The 19,442-nt window shown below is 57.5% G+C and overlaps 8 protein-coding genes across 8 annotated transcripts; 5 read left to right on the top strand and 3 right to left on the bottom strand.

The window, feature by feature from the left end:
- Positions 1-32: 32 nt before the first annotated feature.
- On the bottom strand, positions 33-1,090 carry WHR41_02448 (uncharacterized protein; the record flags this gene model as incomplete). Its single annotated transcript, XM_069371054.1, has 2 exons — positions 813-1,090; positions 33-658 (listed from the first exon to the last, which is right to left on the bottom strand). Exons 1-2 carry the CDS (start codon positions 835-837, stop codon positions 33-35), a joined length of 651 nt encoding a protein of 216 aa, XP_069231972.1. The 5' UTR covers positions 838-1,090.
- A 1,978-nt stretch (positions 1,091-3,068) lies between these two features.
- Positions 3,069-3,885, top strand: WHR41_02447 (uncharacterized protein; the record flags this gene model as incomplete). Its single annotated transcript, XM_069371053.1, has 3 exons — positions 3,069-3,534; positions 3,605-3,737; positions 3,806-3,885. Exons 1-3 carry the CDS (start codon positions 3,334-3,336, stop codon positions 3,883-3,885), a joined length of 414 nt encoding a protein of 137 aa, XP_069231967.1. The 5' UTR covers positions 3,069-3,333.
- A 907-nt stretch (positions 3,886-4,792) lies between these two features.
- Positions 4,793-7,062, top strand: WHR41_02446 (uncharacterized protein; the record flags this gene model as incomplete). Its single annotated transcript, XM_069371052.1, has 3 exons — positions 4,793-4,898; positions 4,960-5,185; positions 5,244-7,062. 3 exons carry the CDS (start codon positions 4,793-4,795, stop codon positions 7,060-7,062), a joined length of 2,151 nt encoding a protein of 716 aa, XP_069231966.1.
- A 998-nt stretch (positions 7,063-8,060) lies between these two features.
- WHR41_02445 (uncharacterized protein) lies at positions 8,061-10,151 on the top strand. The gene is made up of 5 exons (XM_069371051.1): positions 8,061-8,377; positions 8,440-8,918; positions 8,972-9,309; positions 9,370-9,761; positions 9,824-10,151. Exons 1-5 carry the CDS (start codon positions 8,165-8,167, stop codon positions 10,010-10,012), a joined length of 1,611 nt encoding a protein of 536 aa, XP_069231965.1. The 5' UTR covers positions 8,061-8,164; the 3' UTR covers positions 10,013-10,151.
- A 564-nt stretch (positions 10,152-10,715) lies between these two features.
- Positions 10,716-12,324, top strand: WHR41_02444 (uncharacterized protein; the record flags this gene model as incomplete). The annotated part of the gene is made up of 4 exons (XM_069371050.1): positions 10,716-10,998; positions 11,048-11,470; positions 11,560-11,952; positions 12,005-12,324. The coding sequence occupies 4 exons, from the start codon at positions 10,716-10,718 to the stop codon at positions 12,322-12,324; spliced, it is 1,419 nt and encodes a 472-aa protein (XP_069231964.1).
- Positions 12,325-12,947: 623 nt separating this feature from the next.
- Positions 12,948-14,462, top strand: WHR41_02443 (uncharacterized protein; the record flags this gene model as incomplete). The annotated part of the gene is made up of 1 exon (XM_069371049.1): positions 12,948-14,462. One exon carries the CDS (start codon positions 12,948-12,950, stop codon positions 14,460-14,462), a length of 1,515 nt encoding a protein of 504 aa, XP_069231971.1.
- Positions 14,463-14,620: 158 nt separating this feature from the next.
- On the bottom strand, positions 14,621-15,901 carry WHR41_02442 (uncharacterized protein; the record flags this gene model as incomplete). Its single annotated transcript, XM_069371048.1, has 1 exon — positions 14,621-15,901. One exon carries the CDS (start codon positions 15,899-15,901, stop codon positions 14,621-14,623), a length of 1,281 nt encoding a protein of 426 aa, XP_069231970.1.
- A 502-nt stretch (positions 15,902-16,403) lies between these two features.
- WHR41_02441 (uncharacterized protein) lies at positions 16,404-18,349 on the bottom strand (the record flags this gene model as incomplete). Its single annotated transcript, XM_069371047.1, has 2 exons — positions 16,404-16,885; positions 16,948-18,349. The coding sequence occupies 2 exons, from the start codon at positions 18,347-18,349 to the stop codon at positions 16,644-16,646; spliced, it is 1,644 nt and encodes a 547-aa protein (XP_069231969.1). The 3' UTR covers positions 16,404-16,643.
- Positions 18,350-19,442: the final 1,093 nt, after the last annotated feature.

Raw genomic sequence — 19,442 nt, 5'->3', positions numbered from 1 at the left:
CTCCGACACCAGAAGCCTTTCGGGCCCCGGCGTCAAGAGACGTAAGCGTTCCACCCGCACTCGTTCAGACACCACTCGCACCTCCCGTACGCCCTCACCGCGCCCCGCCGGCAGAGACAGACGTACTCGCTGCCCATCATCGCAGGCGGCGGCTGCGCAGCGCCTCCCGCAGAGCCTCGATAGCCCCTTCCGCCTCCTCTGCGGCCTTGGCGCGCACTCGACGCCGGCGGCGCAGGCCCAGCGATCTTGACAGCCCTCGGCATGGCGGCGACCTGGCCATCGACGTAGCCGCTCTCGAAGCTGCGCGGCGACTCGCCGCCGCTGCTGCCGCCGGAGCCTTCGCTCGCGCTCACGTCGCTGCCGGTCAGGGAGCTGCGGCAGGAGCGCGCGGCCCTGCCGTCGCCGATGGCGACGGGGAGCCCTTGCACGACGCCGCCGCCGCCGGGCCGCTGGCCGGGGTACATGCCGTCGTTGGCGGAGAAGTTGCGGCAGATCATGAAGGCCTTTGTGGCGGCGCCGTCGCGGGCGAGCGCGGCGGACTTGTACGGCACGTCGGTGCTGTACTCGCGGTTGTTGACGCGGACTTTGCAGAAGTGGCCGTGGCGGGTCTGGTAGGGCTCGTAGAGCGGCGAGGACCAGTGGCGGCGCTCGCAGAGGCCTGGTGGTCGGGCGTTTGAGATTAGTCTATGGCTTATTTTGCGTGGAAAGACGGCTTGGTTGGCTGGGAGGGAGGGGCGCAAGCGAGCTGCGGAAACGGGATGCGGAATATGCGATTGAAACGGGCACGCGGGTCAGATTCGAGCACGACCTACTTGAGAGATACATTGAGTAGAACATGATGGCTCGACTCAGTCGGGGTGGCGATTGGCCGTAAGGAGCAGTGAGGCGTATGTCCAGTTGCCGTCCACTGAACGAAAGCAGCGATGTGCTTGGGGCGAGGCCAGTGATGGCGAAGGAGAGCGTTGCACAGCAGTGCTTGAGTCGGCTGGCGAGATGCCGGCGGCCACTATGAGGGCGAAGATACGGGACAGTATCCACTGAGAAGGGCTATGGCTGCATTGAAAAAAACGGTCGTGGGAGATCGCGGCTGGGGCTGGTATAGATATGGCCTCCTCCCAATGATGAGACAATGGAGGAAGGACGTGAAGCAGCGATGAGGAGCACCCGACGGGACACCGGTGGCAAGGCACCTGGGACCGCGAGCTCCAACACTGTGGACCGGAGAGGGCATCCTTACCAGAAAGTCTGATAAAATTGCACTGCAGTGAACGGTCCAGAGGGCTCAACCCGTGGAGCAGCAGCCCAAACCCCGGTGCGATGCGCTGGCGTGCATTTCTGCCACACAAGTGGAAGGAGGATTGAGATCGAGACGTGGAACTAGGAGACATGGCCGTGTAGCCCGCCGTTGCTGCGTGCCGTGCAGGGTCCAGGGCCGCAGCGTCTGGCGCAGATCCCCAGGTGCGGATGCACGTCGCAAGCGCGGCAGCTCGGTACACACGAGGGCAATAATGCGGAGGGTAATCAAAGCATGTGGCTGGTTCCCTGTCATCGGGAGCGTCAGGTACACATACAGGAAACGCTTTCGTGACGTGATGTCGATTGTGGTTGGTGTCCTGCGACGACGTTGTGCGGCCCTCCTTGCACGCAGGTGTCGACCAGCAGGAAGTGAGGTTGCCTCATGAATCAGAGCTAGGTGGAGGTGAGACTACGACTTGGTTGCAGCGGTTCGTCGGGGCAGTCGATAGTTCCTGGGCGGAGGCCACGGGAGGCATGGGAGGCATGGGAGGCATGGCAGGCATGGCAGGCATGGGAGTGGCGCTGGCCTCGCCGTCAGACGCCATCATTGCCGAGATTCGACTGCGCCGGCAACAGCAAGGAAGGAGCCATTGGGCCCCAGCAAGCTCGTGCAGAGCCTGAGGGAGGCCGACGCTGGACGGGCAGTTGTGTAGCCGACGCTGCTCGTCGAGCAAGGCGGGCACGCAGGTATGTGCTGTCAAGCGTCATATACGCGCTGCAGCCACCACGGCGCAAGAGCAGGAGCCCATCAGAAGGCGTCGCGGCCAGCAGACGTCAATCTCGTGTCTGTCAACGGCTTCAGATCGTGCTCCAGATGGAGGCCCGATCCTGATCGCGCGATGCGCTTCTCGCCATTGGCGGTCACCGCACGACCACGGTGAAACTGGCACACGGCGCCGGGGTACGGCGGGGCGTCGCACAAGAGCCGCCTCCACGATAATCGCGGAGGAGTGGGAGGATGCATAATCGCGTAGGTGTGGGAGGATGCATGGCCGCACGCATGGCCATGCACTCACCCGCGGTGGGCGGTCGCCGGTCGATGGTGCAGGTCGATGGCGCCGGTCGATGGCGCCGGTCCCCCAGGGCGCCGCTCATGCCCGGGTGTGTCGCATGAGCCAGGCGATTCGCTGGCACCCGCCCATTCGCCGCCGCGACGCTGCAGGGCTGGGTTTGGTGCGCTGGTGCATGTGGCATGCGTCGGACTCGATCCGGCCGGGCATGCCACCCTCACCCTCACCACCGCGCTGCTTCAGCCTCGGGCCCGACTGCGCATGCGGCATGCGTGTGCTCACTGCTCACTGCTCACGACGCGGTGGAAGCTTTCGCGGGCCACCATCTCACCCCCATCGGAGAGATCTCGCGCGGGGCCACTGATAGTCGCCATTCGCCTGCGCAGCTCCCCAGTCGCGCAGATTGCCTGGACGAGTACCGGGCGCCGGCGCGTTGAGGGAGCTGCATTCGAGTGCTGATGGCGCTCGAGAAGCGGTGTGCTGGCGGGGCCTCGTGCGGTGCCGCGCAAGGGTGCTGCTCGTGCCCCAAATCTCCGCACGTGACCTGCTCTTCACATGGTCGCCACGGTATATCTCCAACACACAGCCGGGACGTGTCGCCCGTGTCGCATTCATCAGGAAGAGGAAGGTCGTGGGCTTGTTAGAGTTCGGCAATTGACTTTCTCCCCTGCCTGAGGCGTTCGAACGCCCACGGTTTCCCGGCAGCGCTGGCGAGGTGGCTGGGTTTTGAACCTGTCAGAAATGTCAACATCCGGGTCGGCATCCATCTTTAAACTTTCCCATTCGTCCAGTCGAGCGTTCCCCTGGAACATGTTGTGAGGAGTTTCAAGCCTCTGACACCTCAGAGCAAGGTACCAGGAACGGCAATTGCCCAAGTTTACGATCATGCTACTCGAGCTGCTATGGGCCGTGTCCGAAACTCTGATGACGATATCCGAGTCCCGGACGGGTCATGACCAAACCACTTGTCTGGTGGGTGATTCTGATCTCCAGCCTCTGAGGTAGGAGAGGCCGGCATCTCCACTCCATGTTCCTTCCAGGGCGCGCATTTCCTTTCACACGTTCTATACACATCTGCGATCATCTCAAAGCAGCCACTTGTCGAGCAATCCACGCCACTGCCGCCAAAATGACCGTCCAAAGAATCACCATGTTCAAAGTCGCCAACGAGGGTGACATCCCTGCATTCGCTGAGCAGTACAGCGCCCTTGAGAAGAACCAGCAAAAGGTTTGTCTGTTTGCCCGAGATCACGGGACCGAAGAAGCCCAGCGGCTGATCCATCATCCGCCGACAACAGAACGGCAAGCCTTACATTCTTTCCGTCAACGCCCACAGGCCTGTGGATGATCCTCGCACGCAAGGCTACAATTTCCTCGCCCACACGACTTTCTCGTCGCTCGATGATGTGAAGTACTACGACGAGGAGTGCGGTGAGTCTGGCTGTTTGCGAGAGCAACTGCTGCGCCGGAAAGCTGACGGGCGATCTTACGTTCGACAGAAGCACACAAGAATCTCAAAGCTTTCGCAAAGGAGAGGGTCGCTGGACCGCCGATGGCTGTCATGTGGGAAACTTCATGAACGCCTTGCCACTGGGCTCGTTTTTGTTGCTCGGCTGTGAGACCGTGGTAGTCGTTTCTGCCGAAGAGTTCATACCGACGGCGATGGTCGTATAATCCTTGCTATAGCGTCGCCGGGCAAGGCCATGCTGCAATCTGCAAGCGAGGGCTACGCAGACTACTTCACTTGCTAGCGATCTTGCAGGCATCGGCCGGTCCCGCGTCCGAGCATGGGCAAAGGAATAGCTGGGTATTTCTCATCAGTGCCAAGTCCCAGGGCCTCCAATCTTATCTTTTCTCGAGATCATCACTATGCTTACAGGGGTGTCTCATGGTCACAGCGCAACAGGCATTTGCCAAAAATAGTGCGATTCGAGCGGCAAAATCCGGCGAACCAACCTCGAGCACAAGGACGTGAAATGTGCTACCAAATGCTCGATACTACTGATTCAGAACAGCTAATTCACCTACCAATACATAAAAATTTTCTCTAAGGCAGCAAGATCCCAATGCCAACATCAGGCCTCCAAAGCAACCCACGTGCTCTTCAAAACTCGTAAAACAAGCCTCAAGCGACTTGCCGCGCAGCGCAGTCCAGCCTCACGCGCAATATAAAACCATCCAGCTTTCGACGCCACGAGCGCGGAAAAATTAGCACCCCGGCCATAGCAGCCAGTTAGCACGTCTACTTTGGCCTTGGCATCGAGTTGTGCATACGACTACTGCTGAGCCGAGTGAATCCTTTGAACCGCAGCGACCAATTTAGGGAACGTAGGACGTGTTGGATCTGATGCCGAGACCAGTCGGTAGGATGAGCTGAAGGTTTATGAGCAGGGTAGGTGGAGATTCTTATTATATGAGGTGCGCGGTGTCGGTCTTGTTTGCGGAACGAGTTTCTGCCTTCTGCGTTGCGTGAGGAGGCAGCGAAGATGGCGATTTCGATTGTTACCAGCGCGACGTTCGCGTCCTTCGCGAATACATCGACGGCGACTGCCTCGGCCGGCTGCGGACCATGCACATACCTCCAGATCTACGGTACGTCTCTCGAAAGCGTATGACAGCCATCGACGCTGACTTGGACGTCTACGCGAAACAGATCTCTGGCGTGGAAGCTGGTCGCAAAACTCCAGCTTGCCTGCCCTCCGGACCATCCAGCAAATCGTCGACCCGTCGCGCAACACGACGAGCACGTCCACGATATGCAACTCTGGCGCTCTGACGGCGTACCAGCAAACTTCGGTCTGCGCGAACGTAGGGCTCAACGATAATTGCGATCCAGTCTGCGAGGTCATAGACCCTTACAAGTTGACGCCGTACACTGTGTAAGACACATGAACACGGAATGGACGATGGAGACAATACTAACACTCTCTCGTAAAGGACGGTGGCGGGAAACAGCGGCGCAGTCATATATTTCAACGACACGATGCGACTGCAAGGCCACGTCTCCACGACAGACAGCGCCGGAGCTTCCACTTGCCTGGACTCGAGCGTATACCTCAAAGACGGCATTGCAACCTACGCCGGCCCAACGACCGTGACATCGGTCGCTTCCCTGTCGATGCACTACCTCATGATGCCCGAACTGGCGTCCTGGTATCCGGACGAGGGCGTGTTCGAACAGTGCAGCCTGTTCCTGACGGGCCCTCCGCCCGTGGCTCTGACGCCTGCGAACGAGATCGAGCTGCCTGCGATGACGCTCTCGTCCCCTAGCACTACGACACGGACTTCTGACGGTCCATCTACGACGCCTACGACGAGTGCACGGCCGGCGGATAGTGTTACTGCGACGCCTTCTCGCACGACTACGAGCCAGCCTACGACGACTGCTCCGGCACCACCACCCGAAGAGTCTGACGACCTGCCTGCGGAGAATGATCCCCCTAGCAACCCTGATGAGCCAGGATCAACGCCTAGTAATACTCCAGAAGAGCCAGACGATGAGCCTGCTCCGCCGGCGACAGGAAATCCGCAGACTCCATCCGGAACGCCACAGCCTGACGATGGTGACGAGCCTGCGCCTCCTGCCACGCAAAATCCAGCAAGCCCGTCTGGAACACCGCAAGCTCCAAGCGATGACTCTCCCGATGACACGTCTCCTCCTGCTTCGAACGGAGCCCCAGAATCAGGACCTTCAAGCGAAGGCAACGGGGCACCAATCAACCCAGCTACAACTTTCTCCGTACGGACTTCCGCCAACGGCGGCATCGTACCCGTTGCTACCGGAGGACCAAGTGCCACGCCCTCACCTGCACCAATCACAAGCCCTCCGACCGGCTTCGTCAAACCCATCACCACCGCCTCTCCAGCCTTCGTCCTCCCCGGCGCCACACTCTCCCAAGGCGGCGAAGGCATCAGCCTCTCCGGCACATCATTCTCCGCCCTGCCCTCCAACGCCGGCGTAGTCGCCATCAGCGCTTCAGGCTCCACGACAATCCGACCCTCAGACCTGCCCGCTTTCGGCCTGAGCACAGCAGCGCAAGACCCGAGCGCCTTCGTCCTCCCTTCCCAAACGCTCGCAGTCGGCGGCTCGGCCGTCGTCGTTGCAGGCACCACGTACTCCGCCCTCCCGCAAGGAAGCGGCATCGCCGTGGCAGCCAACGGCCAGAGCAGGGTAGTCGCGGCCTCCGAAGCAACGAGTCTGCCCGGCGTGAGCGTCGTCGACGGCGCGGCAGACGGCTACGTGCTCGACGGCAGCATCACTGTCGTCGCAGGCGGCGAGGCCGCCACGATTTCCGGCACGGCGTACTCGGCTCTGCCGTCTGGCCTCGGAGTCGTGGTCGCTCCGGGCAGTGGCTCGGACGAGCTCGCGGAGTACATCGAGCAAGGACTTTCTGGCGCGAGCTCACAGGGAGGAGGCGACGAGGAGAGCGGGAGCTTCATCATGGCCGTCGACGCGCTTTCTGCGGCCGAAGACAACGCGGTCACGGTGTCGGGCGTCGTCTACTCGCTCCTGCCATCGAGTGCCGGCGTCCTGGTGGTGGCGAGCGGGGAGTCGACGACGATAGCCTTAGCGCCGACTGGGAGTGGAGGCCGCGCAGGCGACAGTCCTGCTAGTCAGGCGACGGGCAGCTCTGTCGGGGGCGACACCACCGAGTCGGTTGTGCCCTTTGCTGGCGGCGCGGCGTCCGGCAAGGGGTGGCGGTCTGGGAGTTGCTTGGCTTTGCTGGGCGCTTGCGGCGTGTGGCTCGCTTTGTGAAGGAGGATGATATGACGGGAGCTTGCTCGCTACGGCCGCCTTACGGTAATATAATAGAAAGCGTGCTCACTCGCTTAATACTCGCTCGTGCATGAACCCCTGCCATTGACCGTCGCGGAATGATACTCTAGACCTCAGCGGGTCTCGTTGTACCCAGTCTAAACACATGGCCTCTCATCTAAAGCTTCGTATACGCCCGCCTGCTAGCCTTGTCTCCGTTAGAGCGCGTAATGACCAGCCTTGGGCTCCTGCTAAGCGCGTCTTCCAAGCCGTTAGTGCCACGTGAGGGGACCCGCAGGCCGCGCGAAACATTCGTCGCCCGCGCGCCGCGTGATCTGCTGGTGGAGCTTGGCGGCGCCGCACGCTTCGTCGCCGCTGCGAGCTGCTGCCGTCAAGCATCCCGCCGCCGCCCTTACCAAGGAAGCCTATCGAGTCTGTCTCGAGAGCAGCCGCCATCCCGTCTCGGGCTTCGTTCAATTTTGCCGGAGCTGTTGTGACGCTCGTTGTCAGCGTTCAGAACGCCATCCGCTGGGCCGTCTTGAGCTGTGTGAGTGTCTCGTCTCGTCGAGCCCCTCTCATCAGCGCAAAGAGGCTTTCGAGGCGTCGTCGTCCTCTGGGCATTCGGTGGGCGTTAGTGCGACGGCACGATAGCAGGCGGGTGGTGATCGCCCGGACCTCAGCGACGCGCGCAGAGGCGCCGGGTAATTTGGGCCCGAGGATGGTGAAGACCGGCATGTGGGCGGCATCCCCGGATGGGGTGGCGTTGAGTTCTGGGGTTTTGTGGGCGTTTGTGGGTTAGCCGCGGGGTGCCCAGACTTTCTTTTGGGGGCGAGACCTGGTCGTGCGGCTGGCGAGCGGTCGAAGCGACACCCACATGCCTAAATGCCGTGGGTCTTGGTATAGGCGGCCGGCGAATCAGGTCGCAGGAAACCAGCGGAGTATCTGGGCTAGCGCCAGAGTGTAATTTCCATCTCTGGGGGAGCGGTTGTATGGATGCTGGAGCGGTTGCAGGATATAAGTGCTTGCGTCTGGCCTACTGCGTTAGACGGCTCGCTCGGGCATCCCCTTCAACATCACATCCATTGGGACACCATCCGCCATCATGAGCAACGTCGATCCAGAGTCGCATGTCACCTCCAAGGGCCCTGATGCCCACATCGAGCATGCATACGATCTCGACGAGAAGGCGAAGGCCTCGGACTTCAAGGCCGATGCCATCGAAGCAGAGCAGGCGGAACACCGATTGGGAGTGCTAGAGGCCGTTCGAGCGTACCCAATGGCTTCCATGTGGGCTTTCATCATGTCTTGCACAATTGTGAGCACTTCCCTGCATATCCATGTTGGCGAAGGAAGAATTCACGCTGACATCACTGACAGATCATGGAATCCTACTGTGTCTTCTTGATGGGCAACTTCATCGCCCTTCCAGCCTTCGAGGAAGATTACGGTATCTGGAGCGCCGCGGACCAAAAATGGGTCGTCGAAACCAAGTGGCAATCGGCACTCCAGATGGGCGGACCCGTCGGTGCGATCATTGGCGTCTGCATTGCTGGCCCCATCACGAGCAGGATCGGTTACCGTTGGGCTACCATCGGTGCTCTGATGTTTTTGAATGCTTTCATCTTTGTGTTCTACTTCGCAAACTCGCTGCCGGTCATGCTTGCCTCTCAGCTTCTCGAGGGCGTGCCCTGGGGTGTCTTCATCGCCAACGCACCTGCCTACTGTTCCGAGATCGTCCCCATTCCGCTGAGAGCCCCTGCGACACAGATGTTGCAGATGTTCTGGGCTATCGGAGCCATCATTGTGGGTGGTGTTACCTACCGTTACAACCAGTTGGAAGCAGACGCCGCGTACAGGTATGCGCTTCTCCGAATGACAACCAACTAATCTCAGCTGACATCGACTCCAGGATCCCTATTGCTCTTCAATGGATGTTCCCCACCCCGCTCGCTATCCTCATGTGGATCGCGCCTGAATCTCCTTGGTGGTTGACCCGCAAGGGACGTTTCGAAGACGCGGCGCGCTCCGTCGCACGTCTCGGCCGCAAGACGCTTGTGCAGAATACTCACGAGTCTGTGGCAATGATGCGCCGCACTATCGAGCTCGAGAAGGATGTTAAGGAGCCCAACCACCTGGAGCTGTTCAAGGGCACTGATCTCTACCGTACTGCTATTGTCTGCGGTGTTTACGCTGCCCAAAACTTGACGGGCAACCTCATTGCCAACCAAGCCGTCTACTTTTTCAAGCGTAAGTCTCATCTACCAGTTTCTCTATCATTGAAGAACGCCATGCTAACTCGAACCACAGAGGCTGGCATGGACACCGACACGGCTTTCGCCCTTGGTCTGATCACCTCCGCCCTGCAGACCATCTTCGTCATGCTCTCCTGGATCCTCACCACGTACCTCGGCCGTCGCACGATCTACGTCTGGGGCTCCGCCATCAACTGCGCCCTGCTCATCGTCCTCGGTATCGCGGCCTCCTTCGGCGTTTCGACCGCCGCCTCCCTCGCGCAGGCCTCGCTCGGCCTCATCGTCTCCGTCCTCTTCACACTTGGCCCGGCGCCTGCCTCCTGGGTCATCATCGGCGAGACCTCCTCCATCCGCCTGCGTCCTCTCACCACCGGTATCGGCCGCGGCTGCTACTACATCGTCAACATTCCCTGCATCTTCCTCGCGAGCTACATGCTCAACCCTACTGTAAGCCAAACCGCCTCTTCTTCCTCATCGATGTTAGGTGAATCTCTACTGACCAAATACAGGGCGGCAACCTCGGCGGCAAGTGCGGCTACGTCTGGGGCGGCACGGCCTTCATCTGCCTGGTGGTCGCGTACTTCTACCTGCCGGAGATGAAGGGCCGCTCGTACCGCGAGATCGACATCCTGTTCAAGCGCAAGGTGCCCGCGCGCCAGTGGAAGAAGACCGTCGTCGATATGCAGGACGACGAGTAGGCTGCGATGGACGGAGTATGTTGTTACAAAGCTGGACTGCGATTTGGGAGGGTGTGCTGCTTCATTTTATGCACTCCAAGTGTCTTTGGAAACATGACGCGAGATTGCAAATCGAAATTTAATTTCATTGATATCGAAATGTGCTCGCTAACTGCTTCATCATTGACCTGATCCTAGATAATCATCTCGCCCACGACATGCGGGGCCGTCGATGGCTTGAAAGTCGTGTACATATATCCCACTGCACAACCTTGACGATGGAGCGCATAGATGGTTTGCTCTCACATGTCGTTAGGAACGTCGTACCGCCCAAATGACATCAACCATGCCGCTGCATTGGCGAAGCACGCTGCACGCACGGCAGACAGCCAATCTATCGTGCACGCACTGTGCCAATCGTCAGGCTCTCACCCCGCGCACGTCTACACCGGTCGATCACCAGCTGAGAACATGCGTCTTTGCCACCACATTAGCGACTTGGGCACCTGATGAAGGATGAGGCAGTGTAACGGTCTGCCAATATAAACGGGTGTCCAGCCTCAAGCGGCCAGGGTCTTAATGTCATGTCAAGACCTTTCCCAGGCAATTGTCCTGGCTGGGCCAATGAATATTACTGTGGAACAATCTGTCTTTGCCGTCCAACACCTTCATTTTGCCATCGGGTAAGAGTGACTGCCCTCAACAACACACCACACCTGTCGAGATGAACACCCGCCCCGAGCAACAAGAGGCCATGCCGCCGGCACTGCTCGACCCCTCCACCCAGGCTGGACTGGAGGTTGCACCGGCCAGCGAAACCGACAAGCAGTCTGTCAACGGCCTCGAAGAAGGTGACAAAGTAGTCATCAACCAGGAATGGAAGGAGGTCGTGCAATCTGACAGGGCTTTCGGAGAGCCCATGCGATCATTGCAACGGCCGACATTAGCCGGTACAACCTTCAACCACCAATCCTCGAATATGTGGCATGAGACGAAAGTTGTTCTGGGTATTTGCAACCATGGTGATCCTTGTGGTAGCGCTCGCAGTAGGCCTAGGCGTAGGTTTCACTTCGGGATCATCCAGTGAGCCATCCGTAACATCACCTGCCCCTGACACCACCTCCTCTTCGACGCTCGAGCCTTCAGCTACACCGACGGGCAGTGAGCCGCTCCAAATTGGTGGCAGTATCGATCCCTCATTCTACTCGAGGTCAGGCGCCTGGAACGGCTCTGGAGTCGCCCATATATGGCAAAACCTGTCTCAGGATCTGGACGGCCTGCCGACGGAAAACAATCACAGCAACGTGGTGTACTTCCAGCGCTATTCGGGTGAGATCCGATGGATGCGCATGAAGTCGGATACACAATGGGTAGAAGGGCCGCAGAGCTCGCTGGTGGTCGCCACGGACGTCAGGAACAGCACGCCGATATCCGGGGTGCAGTACATGCTGAATGGGACGAGCTACTGGAATGTATTCTGTGAGTCGCCGTAAACCCCCAAATGCCGTCCTGCGGAGCAGCACGCTTGCGCGAGACGTGTTCGCGAGACTTGCTAACAGTTTGATCAGATATCGATTCCGACAACCTCGTTCGGCAACGATCTAGCAACAGCGAGAACACAACCGAGGGCTGGACAGAGGGATCGATCTACAGGGCCGGATTAAGGGCGTGGGGGGCTGATTTGGTCGGACTGAAGGCTTGCTGGAGCTGTATCAATACGAGTGTCCCAGTCCGGCTGTTCTACGCCTCCAACGCGACGACAATCCAGGAATATCTCTTGTGGGCCGACGAGGATAATTGGGTCTGGCAAAACAGCTGGAAGGACTACGACGGAGCCGCAAACGTCGGCTGTCGAGACGGCGATGGATCAAACACACACCTCGGACTGGTAACTTTGAACAACCAGATCGAGTTCTGGTACCAGCGCACAGCGGGCGACGACTTGTCGAACTGGCAGGAAGGTAATTAATTCACCGCCTAATCTGTTCGCTTCGTGACTGACTGTTCCCCTAGCGGCATTCAAAGTCGACGGCGTCCAATCCGCGTCGTCAATCTCCATCACAGCCGACTACATTGTCTTCCAAGACAACTCAACCAACCAGGTGAGAGTCGTTGGCGTGACGTGGGGCGGTAACAACACGCGCAGCTCCGACCTGGACATCTCGCCCGCGCCTACGTTTTCCGGACTTCCAGCAACGCGTATGGATGCCGTACAGATCCTCTCTGTTCTGTGGATCTTCTACCAAAGGGTCGGTGATGATGTCGTCTGGCTGTCGCGATCGGATGTCGACAAGCGATGGGTGGCAAACACGCCCGTTCCGATCTCGTGGTGATGTTGGTTTCCATTTACCGGGAACATCTGTAATGTCTTAGATACGAGCACAGTCCAGCTTATAGCAGAGGTTCGAGTTCCCATTTGCCCGCCATTATTGGAAATGAAAGATCAGGAGCGTGTTCTCAAGTTCCATCGCAGATAGGCTACCCATATTTGCCGCACAATATCAGTATGCCAGAGCCGTCTGCGACGTTCGTCGCACGACGATGGAGTCAGGCTCGTTCGAGTTTCTATACAACATAAGAAAAGGCCAAGCAAGAGTCAAGCGCCTGTCAGCCAAGCATCCCCAGCTTTTTGCGTTGATGCGGAACTTGCAATCGTTCAATCGGCCAACTCGTCGGGATCTGCTATCTTGATAAGCCGATAGTGATCAACCGTTTAGCAATCCATTACTCCAGAAAGATCGCCCAAAACGGCATGTGTCTGCGTGTCTATCACGATATTGCTGCAACATTAGTCTTATCAAGCCATGTGCATCAGATCCACATTCAAATCCTCATGCGGCAGGAAACGGGAACACGTGCTCACCCGACTAAACAGAAGATGGGTTTATAATGCTCGCCTTCACCGATGATCCCGCACCGTCCTTGAGCCAATTCTCGAGCTTTTGTTGATATCATGATGTCGAAATCAGAGATCAAGATCGATAGTTCGAACACTTCTACCAGCGATGTATCACCGGGCGTCATCCAAGAAGTTGCAATTGAGCTTGATCCCGTATTAGAACGACGCACGCTACGCAAGTTCGACAAGTACTTGCTGCCGCCGTTGACGATTATCCTTCTGCTCGCCTATCTAGACAGGTCCAATTTAGGTGCGCTTGCGAACAATTCGGCGATCCCATACGAACACACGCTGACACTCGATCCATCAGGCAATGCGAAAGTGTTCGGCTTCGAAGATGGCTTGGGACTCAAAGGGAACCAATTCAACGTCATCTCGACCTGCTTCTATCCAGCCTATGTTGTGCTGGAGACACCGTGGACAATGGCCGTCAAAAGGTATGGCGCCAAACATGTCCTTGGTGTCGCGATGGTATCCTGGAGCGTCATCACGATGTGTACCGGATTCATGCACAACTACGGTCAAGCGATAGCTCTCAGAGTGCTTCTAGGCGCATTCGAAGCTGGCCTGGTCCCTTGCATAGTCTTCATCATCTCGACCATCTGGGCCAGAGAGGATCAGGCGAAACGGAACGCCATCATCTACGGCTGTAACTGCTTATCCGGCGCATTTGGAGGTCTCATTGCTTTCGCCATTGAAAGCATGGGAACTCGCCTAGGCCTTGAAGCCTGGCGATGGCTATTCATCATCGAAGGTGCCGCCTCAATCGGGCTGTGCGGGATCTGCTGGTTGCTACTGCCCAACACCGCCGAAGATGCCTGGTTCCTCAACGCCGAAGAGAAACAGATGATGCGAGCCCGCAAACACCGCGACATCGCCCACCGAGGCAACGACGAGAACCCGCTTAAATACACCAAAATGGCCCTCACAGACGTCAACGTCTACCTCGCCGCCATCTGCCTCTTCTGCTGCTCGATCCCGCTCTTCGGCTTCGGCACCTTCTTGCCAACAATCATCAAGGGCCTCGGCTACACCTCGCTGCAAGCCAACTACCTCACAATCCCGGTCTACGTGCTCGCGACCATCACGTTGGCGACCGCGACCTGCACGTCAGACTGGCTCAAGCGACGCGTGCCCGTGCTGCTCGTGATGCCTGTGCCAGTCATCGTGGGCTACATCATCGCGTGCAGCACCGCGAACCATGCGGCGGGCTACGCCGCGATGTTCCTCTGCGGTGGTGGAATCTATGCCTTCAACTGCTTGCTGCTGACGTGGGTGTCGAACAACCTGGCGCCGGACTACAAGCGGAGCGTCGGCGTGCCGCTGTTCATTTGTCTGGGAAACATCTCGGGCATTGCGTCGTCGAACATCTACCCTTCGGCGGACGCGCCGCGGTATCTGGTTGGCAATGCGGTCAGCGCCGCGACTGAGTTCCTTGCGCTCGCATGTGTGGTGGGCATGTGGTGGGCTTTGCGGTCGCGGAATGCTGAGAAGGAGAGGTTGAGGGAGGCGGGAGTCGAGAGTAATGGGAAAGAAGGCGACAAGGCGTTGGGCTTCGTCTATAACCTTTAGAGTACGTAGCAATCGTTTCATTCACTTGTTCAGATGAATGGTGTGCAAATCGCAGAGAGTTCAACGCGCCATATCCTGTATGTTCGTGTCGTAAGCATGACTTCGTTTGCTCGCGTTGTCAATCGTGCAATTGCCACTAGCAACCCCGAGTTCGAAAATTAAACCATCACATTCGGGTTCTCCACCCTTCTCCTGGCGGTACCAATGCCATCACTTCCGCCCTCCTGGTTCTCGCCCAGCCAAGGCTTCCTCGCCTCACCAAGCACGCCCTCAGTGCCAAAATACACAAAGTGGCCCACCATAATCAGCACGAACGCAATCGGGTACATCCAGTGAATGGTCAGGCCAAACACCTTGACACCGACAACGACGCCCCAGAAATTGCCCGTCAGCAGACCGATGTTGAAGAACGCAGCGGACGCCATTCTGAACACGATCGGCGCGCCGGAGTAGAAAATGGTCAGGATGAGCGTGTAACCAGTCAGGTAGCCGCCGACGGCCGAGTTCCAAGTGGCAGAGCGGAACGAGGCGCGATCGAAAATCGCGGCTTGCACGCCGTTGATCGGGATCGCCCAGAAGGAGAGCTGACCGAGGACTTCGTACATGGGCCGCTTGGAGACGAGGAACTCTTCGAAGACGTTCGTGAAGCCGTACAGGCTCGCGCCGAGTAGCGCGAACAGGTCGCCTTTGACGGCGTCGAGCGCCTGGCCGCCGTTGGAGCCGGAGATGTGGTCTGAGGCGACGAGGATGCCGAGCCCGCCGCAGCAGATGAGTATGCCGGCGTATTGCGCGATGTGGTAGCGGACTTTGAGGAAGATCAGGGAGATGATGACCACGACGGCGATGGCCCAGAAGTTGATGAGCTGAGCGGAGAGGATGGTCGTGTAACGGTAGGCGAGGACGGTGAAGTAGTTGCCTTCAACGTCGCAGAAGGCGAGAATGAAGTAGCGCCAGCCGTCTTTCCAAATGAGTTTGCACCAGCCCTTGAAGCCGTATTTGTACAGGGTGTAAGACGTGTAGATCAGAGTGAGCAAGATGTAGTTGAACAGGGTCTGGAAGGCCGGGATACTCGTACCCTCGTTCGCAAGGAGAGACGAGAGCGTGTTCGTTCCAGTGATGGCCACGGCAAGGGCTTGAGAAATCAGCAAGACGATGTAGAATTGCTTCGTCCGCAGGAAAGAGAAGCGGCCAGGCTTGGAGGCTTCGATAGCAGCGACGGTCCCAGCCGGTGCTCGACCATCGCCCCCGTTGCTAGGATCCGAATCCACGAGCTCAACAGCACCATGGCGAGCCTCGCCAGCGGACTCGCCGACGGAAGAGTGATGGGAAGAGCCCTTAGGTTGGACGCTGTAATGTTCCATGACTCCAGCGCGATGGATGTCGGAATCGTCCTCGTGAGACGCCCTCGAAGAGGTGATTTCCCTTGCATTCGCTGACATGACTGAGGGCAGTAATCAGCCAGACTTCGGATCCAGTAAATGATGGTTATCGGCAACGCAGTTAAAGAATTATTACGGGAGCCTTTCCAACCAGCAGCGAGCGCAAAGACTCCAGGAAGTCGCTCGCAGTAGCAAATAATTGATCACAGCATTTGTTGGTATCGAAACAAAAGCAGAGCCGCAAGACAAGCTCTCGCGCGCAATATAGCTGTCGAGAAAAAACATCGCTAGGCTGGCCCTTGGCGGCAGGTTGGTGGCATGGTGGGGTCCTGAGTTCGGTTGTAGAGACTGATGGGGTTTAGGTCGGCATCCAGGCGTCTCTAGCGCGGCTTCGTGCAGCTCGTCAAGATCTGGATGGCGGGAGATCCACATAAATTAGATGCTGTGGTACAATGCTTGCAGAGCACGCAGACCGATTGCAATCATTATGAGAAGACTGTTGTTTGATGCTGTGATATTCTTTCATCATGGAATCAATAACAAAGATTTGTGGAACAATGGACGACCGAATTCGACATGTGCGATGAAGACGAGCCTGTCTGTGTGTCGGACGGTTCAGTTTACGTGAGGCTGCAACCTTAAGACATTATGTCTTATTAGTGCAGTTGCTGCATGGAGAAAACGCGAAGACTTGCTGGCCAGAAAGAAAATCGGACTCATCGCTAACGAACAAGGGATTTCACCAGGCGAATCAAACGACCTCCACTCACTTTATCCGCCTATGTAGCGTTCTCCGATCACGTTACTTCTTCCATCCAAACCATGCCCTAATCCCTTTCTTCTTTATCTTAGTCGTGTCTTCGTGAAGCTCGTTAACGATAACGTCTACCTCCTTGTCCGTTGTGACCCTGGCTGCATGCGCGAAGACCCTTCTAGCGGTCTTGGAGCTTGCCACGGTGCTGACGCTCTTGGAGCGAGATCGAGCCCACGGCCGCCTTGAGTCTCTTGATACTCGACCATCATCTGGTTCTGGAAATGTGAACTCTGAGCAAGATACGTCAGTATTCTTTGATTGACCACAACTCGGGGGCAAAAGGGTGTCTTACCGTGGCTGCTAAGCGGACTGCTGATAAGAGGCGTCGACCCTGGCGTACGGGGCCTTAGAATTGGCGATTGTGCCTCGAGAGCTGCTATGCCCAGCTGCATTGACTTTGAGAAGTCTGGCGCGGTGAGCTGGCGGGCAGGTATTCCCGGCCTCGGAGGAGCATTGGCGAGAGAGCTGCTTCGGGGCAGGTCGCCGAAAGAACCTCTCCTTGGGAGGGAGAGTGGAGGAGGCCTCTTGACATTCGGTGTCAAGTTTGAGCCTCCAGGTTGACCAGGCGCGGTAGCTAGGAAAGCATTGCCGTTTGCGAACGTTGGCTTCTGGATGTGCGATAGGTTCCTAGGGATTGCAGGGACAGCGGGGACAGCAGAGACAGGCGGGCGATCAGCGACGTGGAGCATTGACTCGCTCTTACTACGTTTCAGAGATGGATTTGGAGACGAGCGGGGAGCCTCTGATTTGCGATCAGTGCTTGTCGCCTGCTTTTGTCTAATAGACACAATGGCACCTGTATTTGAAGAGACATCGTCATCCGCCGTCATGTTCTGTGGGGCTGCGACAGGCTGTAGCCGCTCCCTCTGCTTTCGTACGGTGAGTGTCTGGTCCCATTCCGCGATAGTTTCTTCGACGGCACGTTGGTCGTTTAACAATGCCGTAGTAGTGCTTTTCTCAGAAGTCGGTAGGCCTTCGTAGGAGGCAACAATTTCAGCGGTGCTGTCTGGCTCAAGGTCGAAAGACGGGCTCTCTGATCGTCTCATCGAGCTGGCCGCAACAGGGAGAAGATGTGACGGAGGCTTTTGAAGATTGTTATCATGGCCAATTTGCCGCGACTTTGTCGGTTGAGCGGAACGGTCACAAGTGCTGGTGTCTCGTATGAATAAGCCTTCATCTTGATGCCCAGCGTCTTGCTGGTGCGTTGTTGGTTGTGCTGTCGTTGGGAACAATGGATCTCCCTTGAAGACCAGCTTTTGTCCTATTGTCTGCACCTGGCGTCGTGGGAAGTGGCCTTCGTCTTCCGCAAACTGATCGGATAAAGTAGTCAGACTTCTCGCGGGGATCAAGGGCACTGGAGAGTCGCGCATGGAATGTTCAGTATTGCTCAGACGAGGCGTGGGAGGACGAAGCATTGGTGAGGGCGGGCCGACAAGTAGAGCACGGACTCGGCCGACAACTCTGCCATACTCGTCCAGAACGTTGCCGCAAGCATCAGCTTTTTGACGGACGCAGTCGATGATGTCGCCCTCGTATAGTTCGCCGATAGGATCTCCTTCTTCGTCCAGTATGAGGCCTCGCTTATTGACCTTCAGACCGTTCAGCACAATCAGCGACGGTGTCGACTCATCTTGGCCGACTCCAGCCTTTGTCGACATAGGAGAACGGTCTCTTTCCTGCCGGTTGTGCTTCATGCTTGTGGACCGAGAGGAAACGCGAGAATTAGCGCCTACAGAGGAATATCCTGAGTCGCCGGAGGAACGCGGATCCAAGTAATCTTGCTGATCATGATCAAATTGGTAAATTCCAAAGTCCTTCCGGCGGCTTTCATTTTCAGTCACCTGCCCTGTGTGGTCAAATGATGGGCGACTGTTTTGTTCTGGTCGTTTTGATGAAGTCGAGATGTCTCTTGTGTTAAAATCCGGACTGTTCACGGCTGGAGTTCCGAATACTTTATTCTGAAAGTCTTGGAGCGCTTGTCTTGGAGGCGTGTCTGTCTTCTGGGCAATGCCATCATAGTTCTCTTTCTCATCTCCCTCCTGCGCTGGCCTTCTGGCCTGTGACTTTGTCCCAGAGAATAGCGCCATTAACGAGGAGCACAGCTGCCGATCAGATATAAGGAAAATAAAGTGAGACAGGACGCTTCGGTAACATATGAGGAGCATAAGGGGGGGCGAGTCAGGTAGTTGTATTCCCACCTTTGCCGTGCAAGCCGCAAGCTAGTGATTGTGGTTGTTCTCCATCGCGCGACCAATATAGCGCGTGGCGTCTCGCGGAGCGTGTCCGGAACCAAACTTACCGACGGCTATGGCTCCAGAAAGCCACCATTTCCCCGGAGTCACGACGGTTTGGAGGCATGTGGTGAGGACTCGGGAGTCAACGGTAGGACGCTGAATGGACAGAACTGACGCCAGGAGCTCGACCGCTTGGCTTCAGCACTGTGACGGGGCGGCGAAGAAAACGCCATGTCATTAGGAAAGATCGATAGAGCTGTTTGGCCTTCGGCGCGTCCGAGTGAGGCCAGAAGATTGTCGTATAGGCGCAAGCTGCTGAGGAAGAAACGGTCAGACCCCCACAAGCGAAGCCCTATGCGTTCCGGCCTCTGTTCTAAAAGTGCCCAAATAGCAGCTTAGAAGCTGAATTCGGATCGTTCGCGGTATAGCCGACGCTGGTTCCAATAGGAGAGAGGTGGGCAGGAAGTTGAGTTCAAGCCTCGCGTGAGGAAATGGACAACGGCTCTGGCGCCAGAGCCAGCTCGGCTGCGCTCACCACGTGCAGACGCCACAA

This window comes from Cladosporium halotolerans (assembly GCF_011745625.1).
Source record: "Cladosporium halotolerans strain TM138-S3 chromosome Unknown Sca6, whole genome shotgun sequence".
NCBI lineage: Eukaryota > Fungi > Ascomycota > Dothideomycetes > Cladosporiales > Cladosporiaceae > Cladosporium > Cladosporium halotolerans.
The sequence above is the reverse complement of the archived record's forward strand: the minus strand, read 5'-3'. Positions and strand labels throughout refer to the sequence as shown.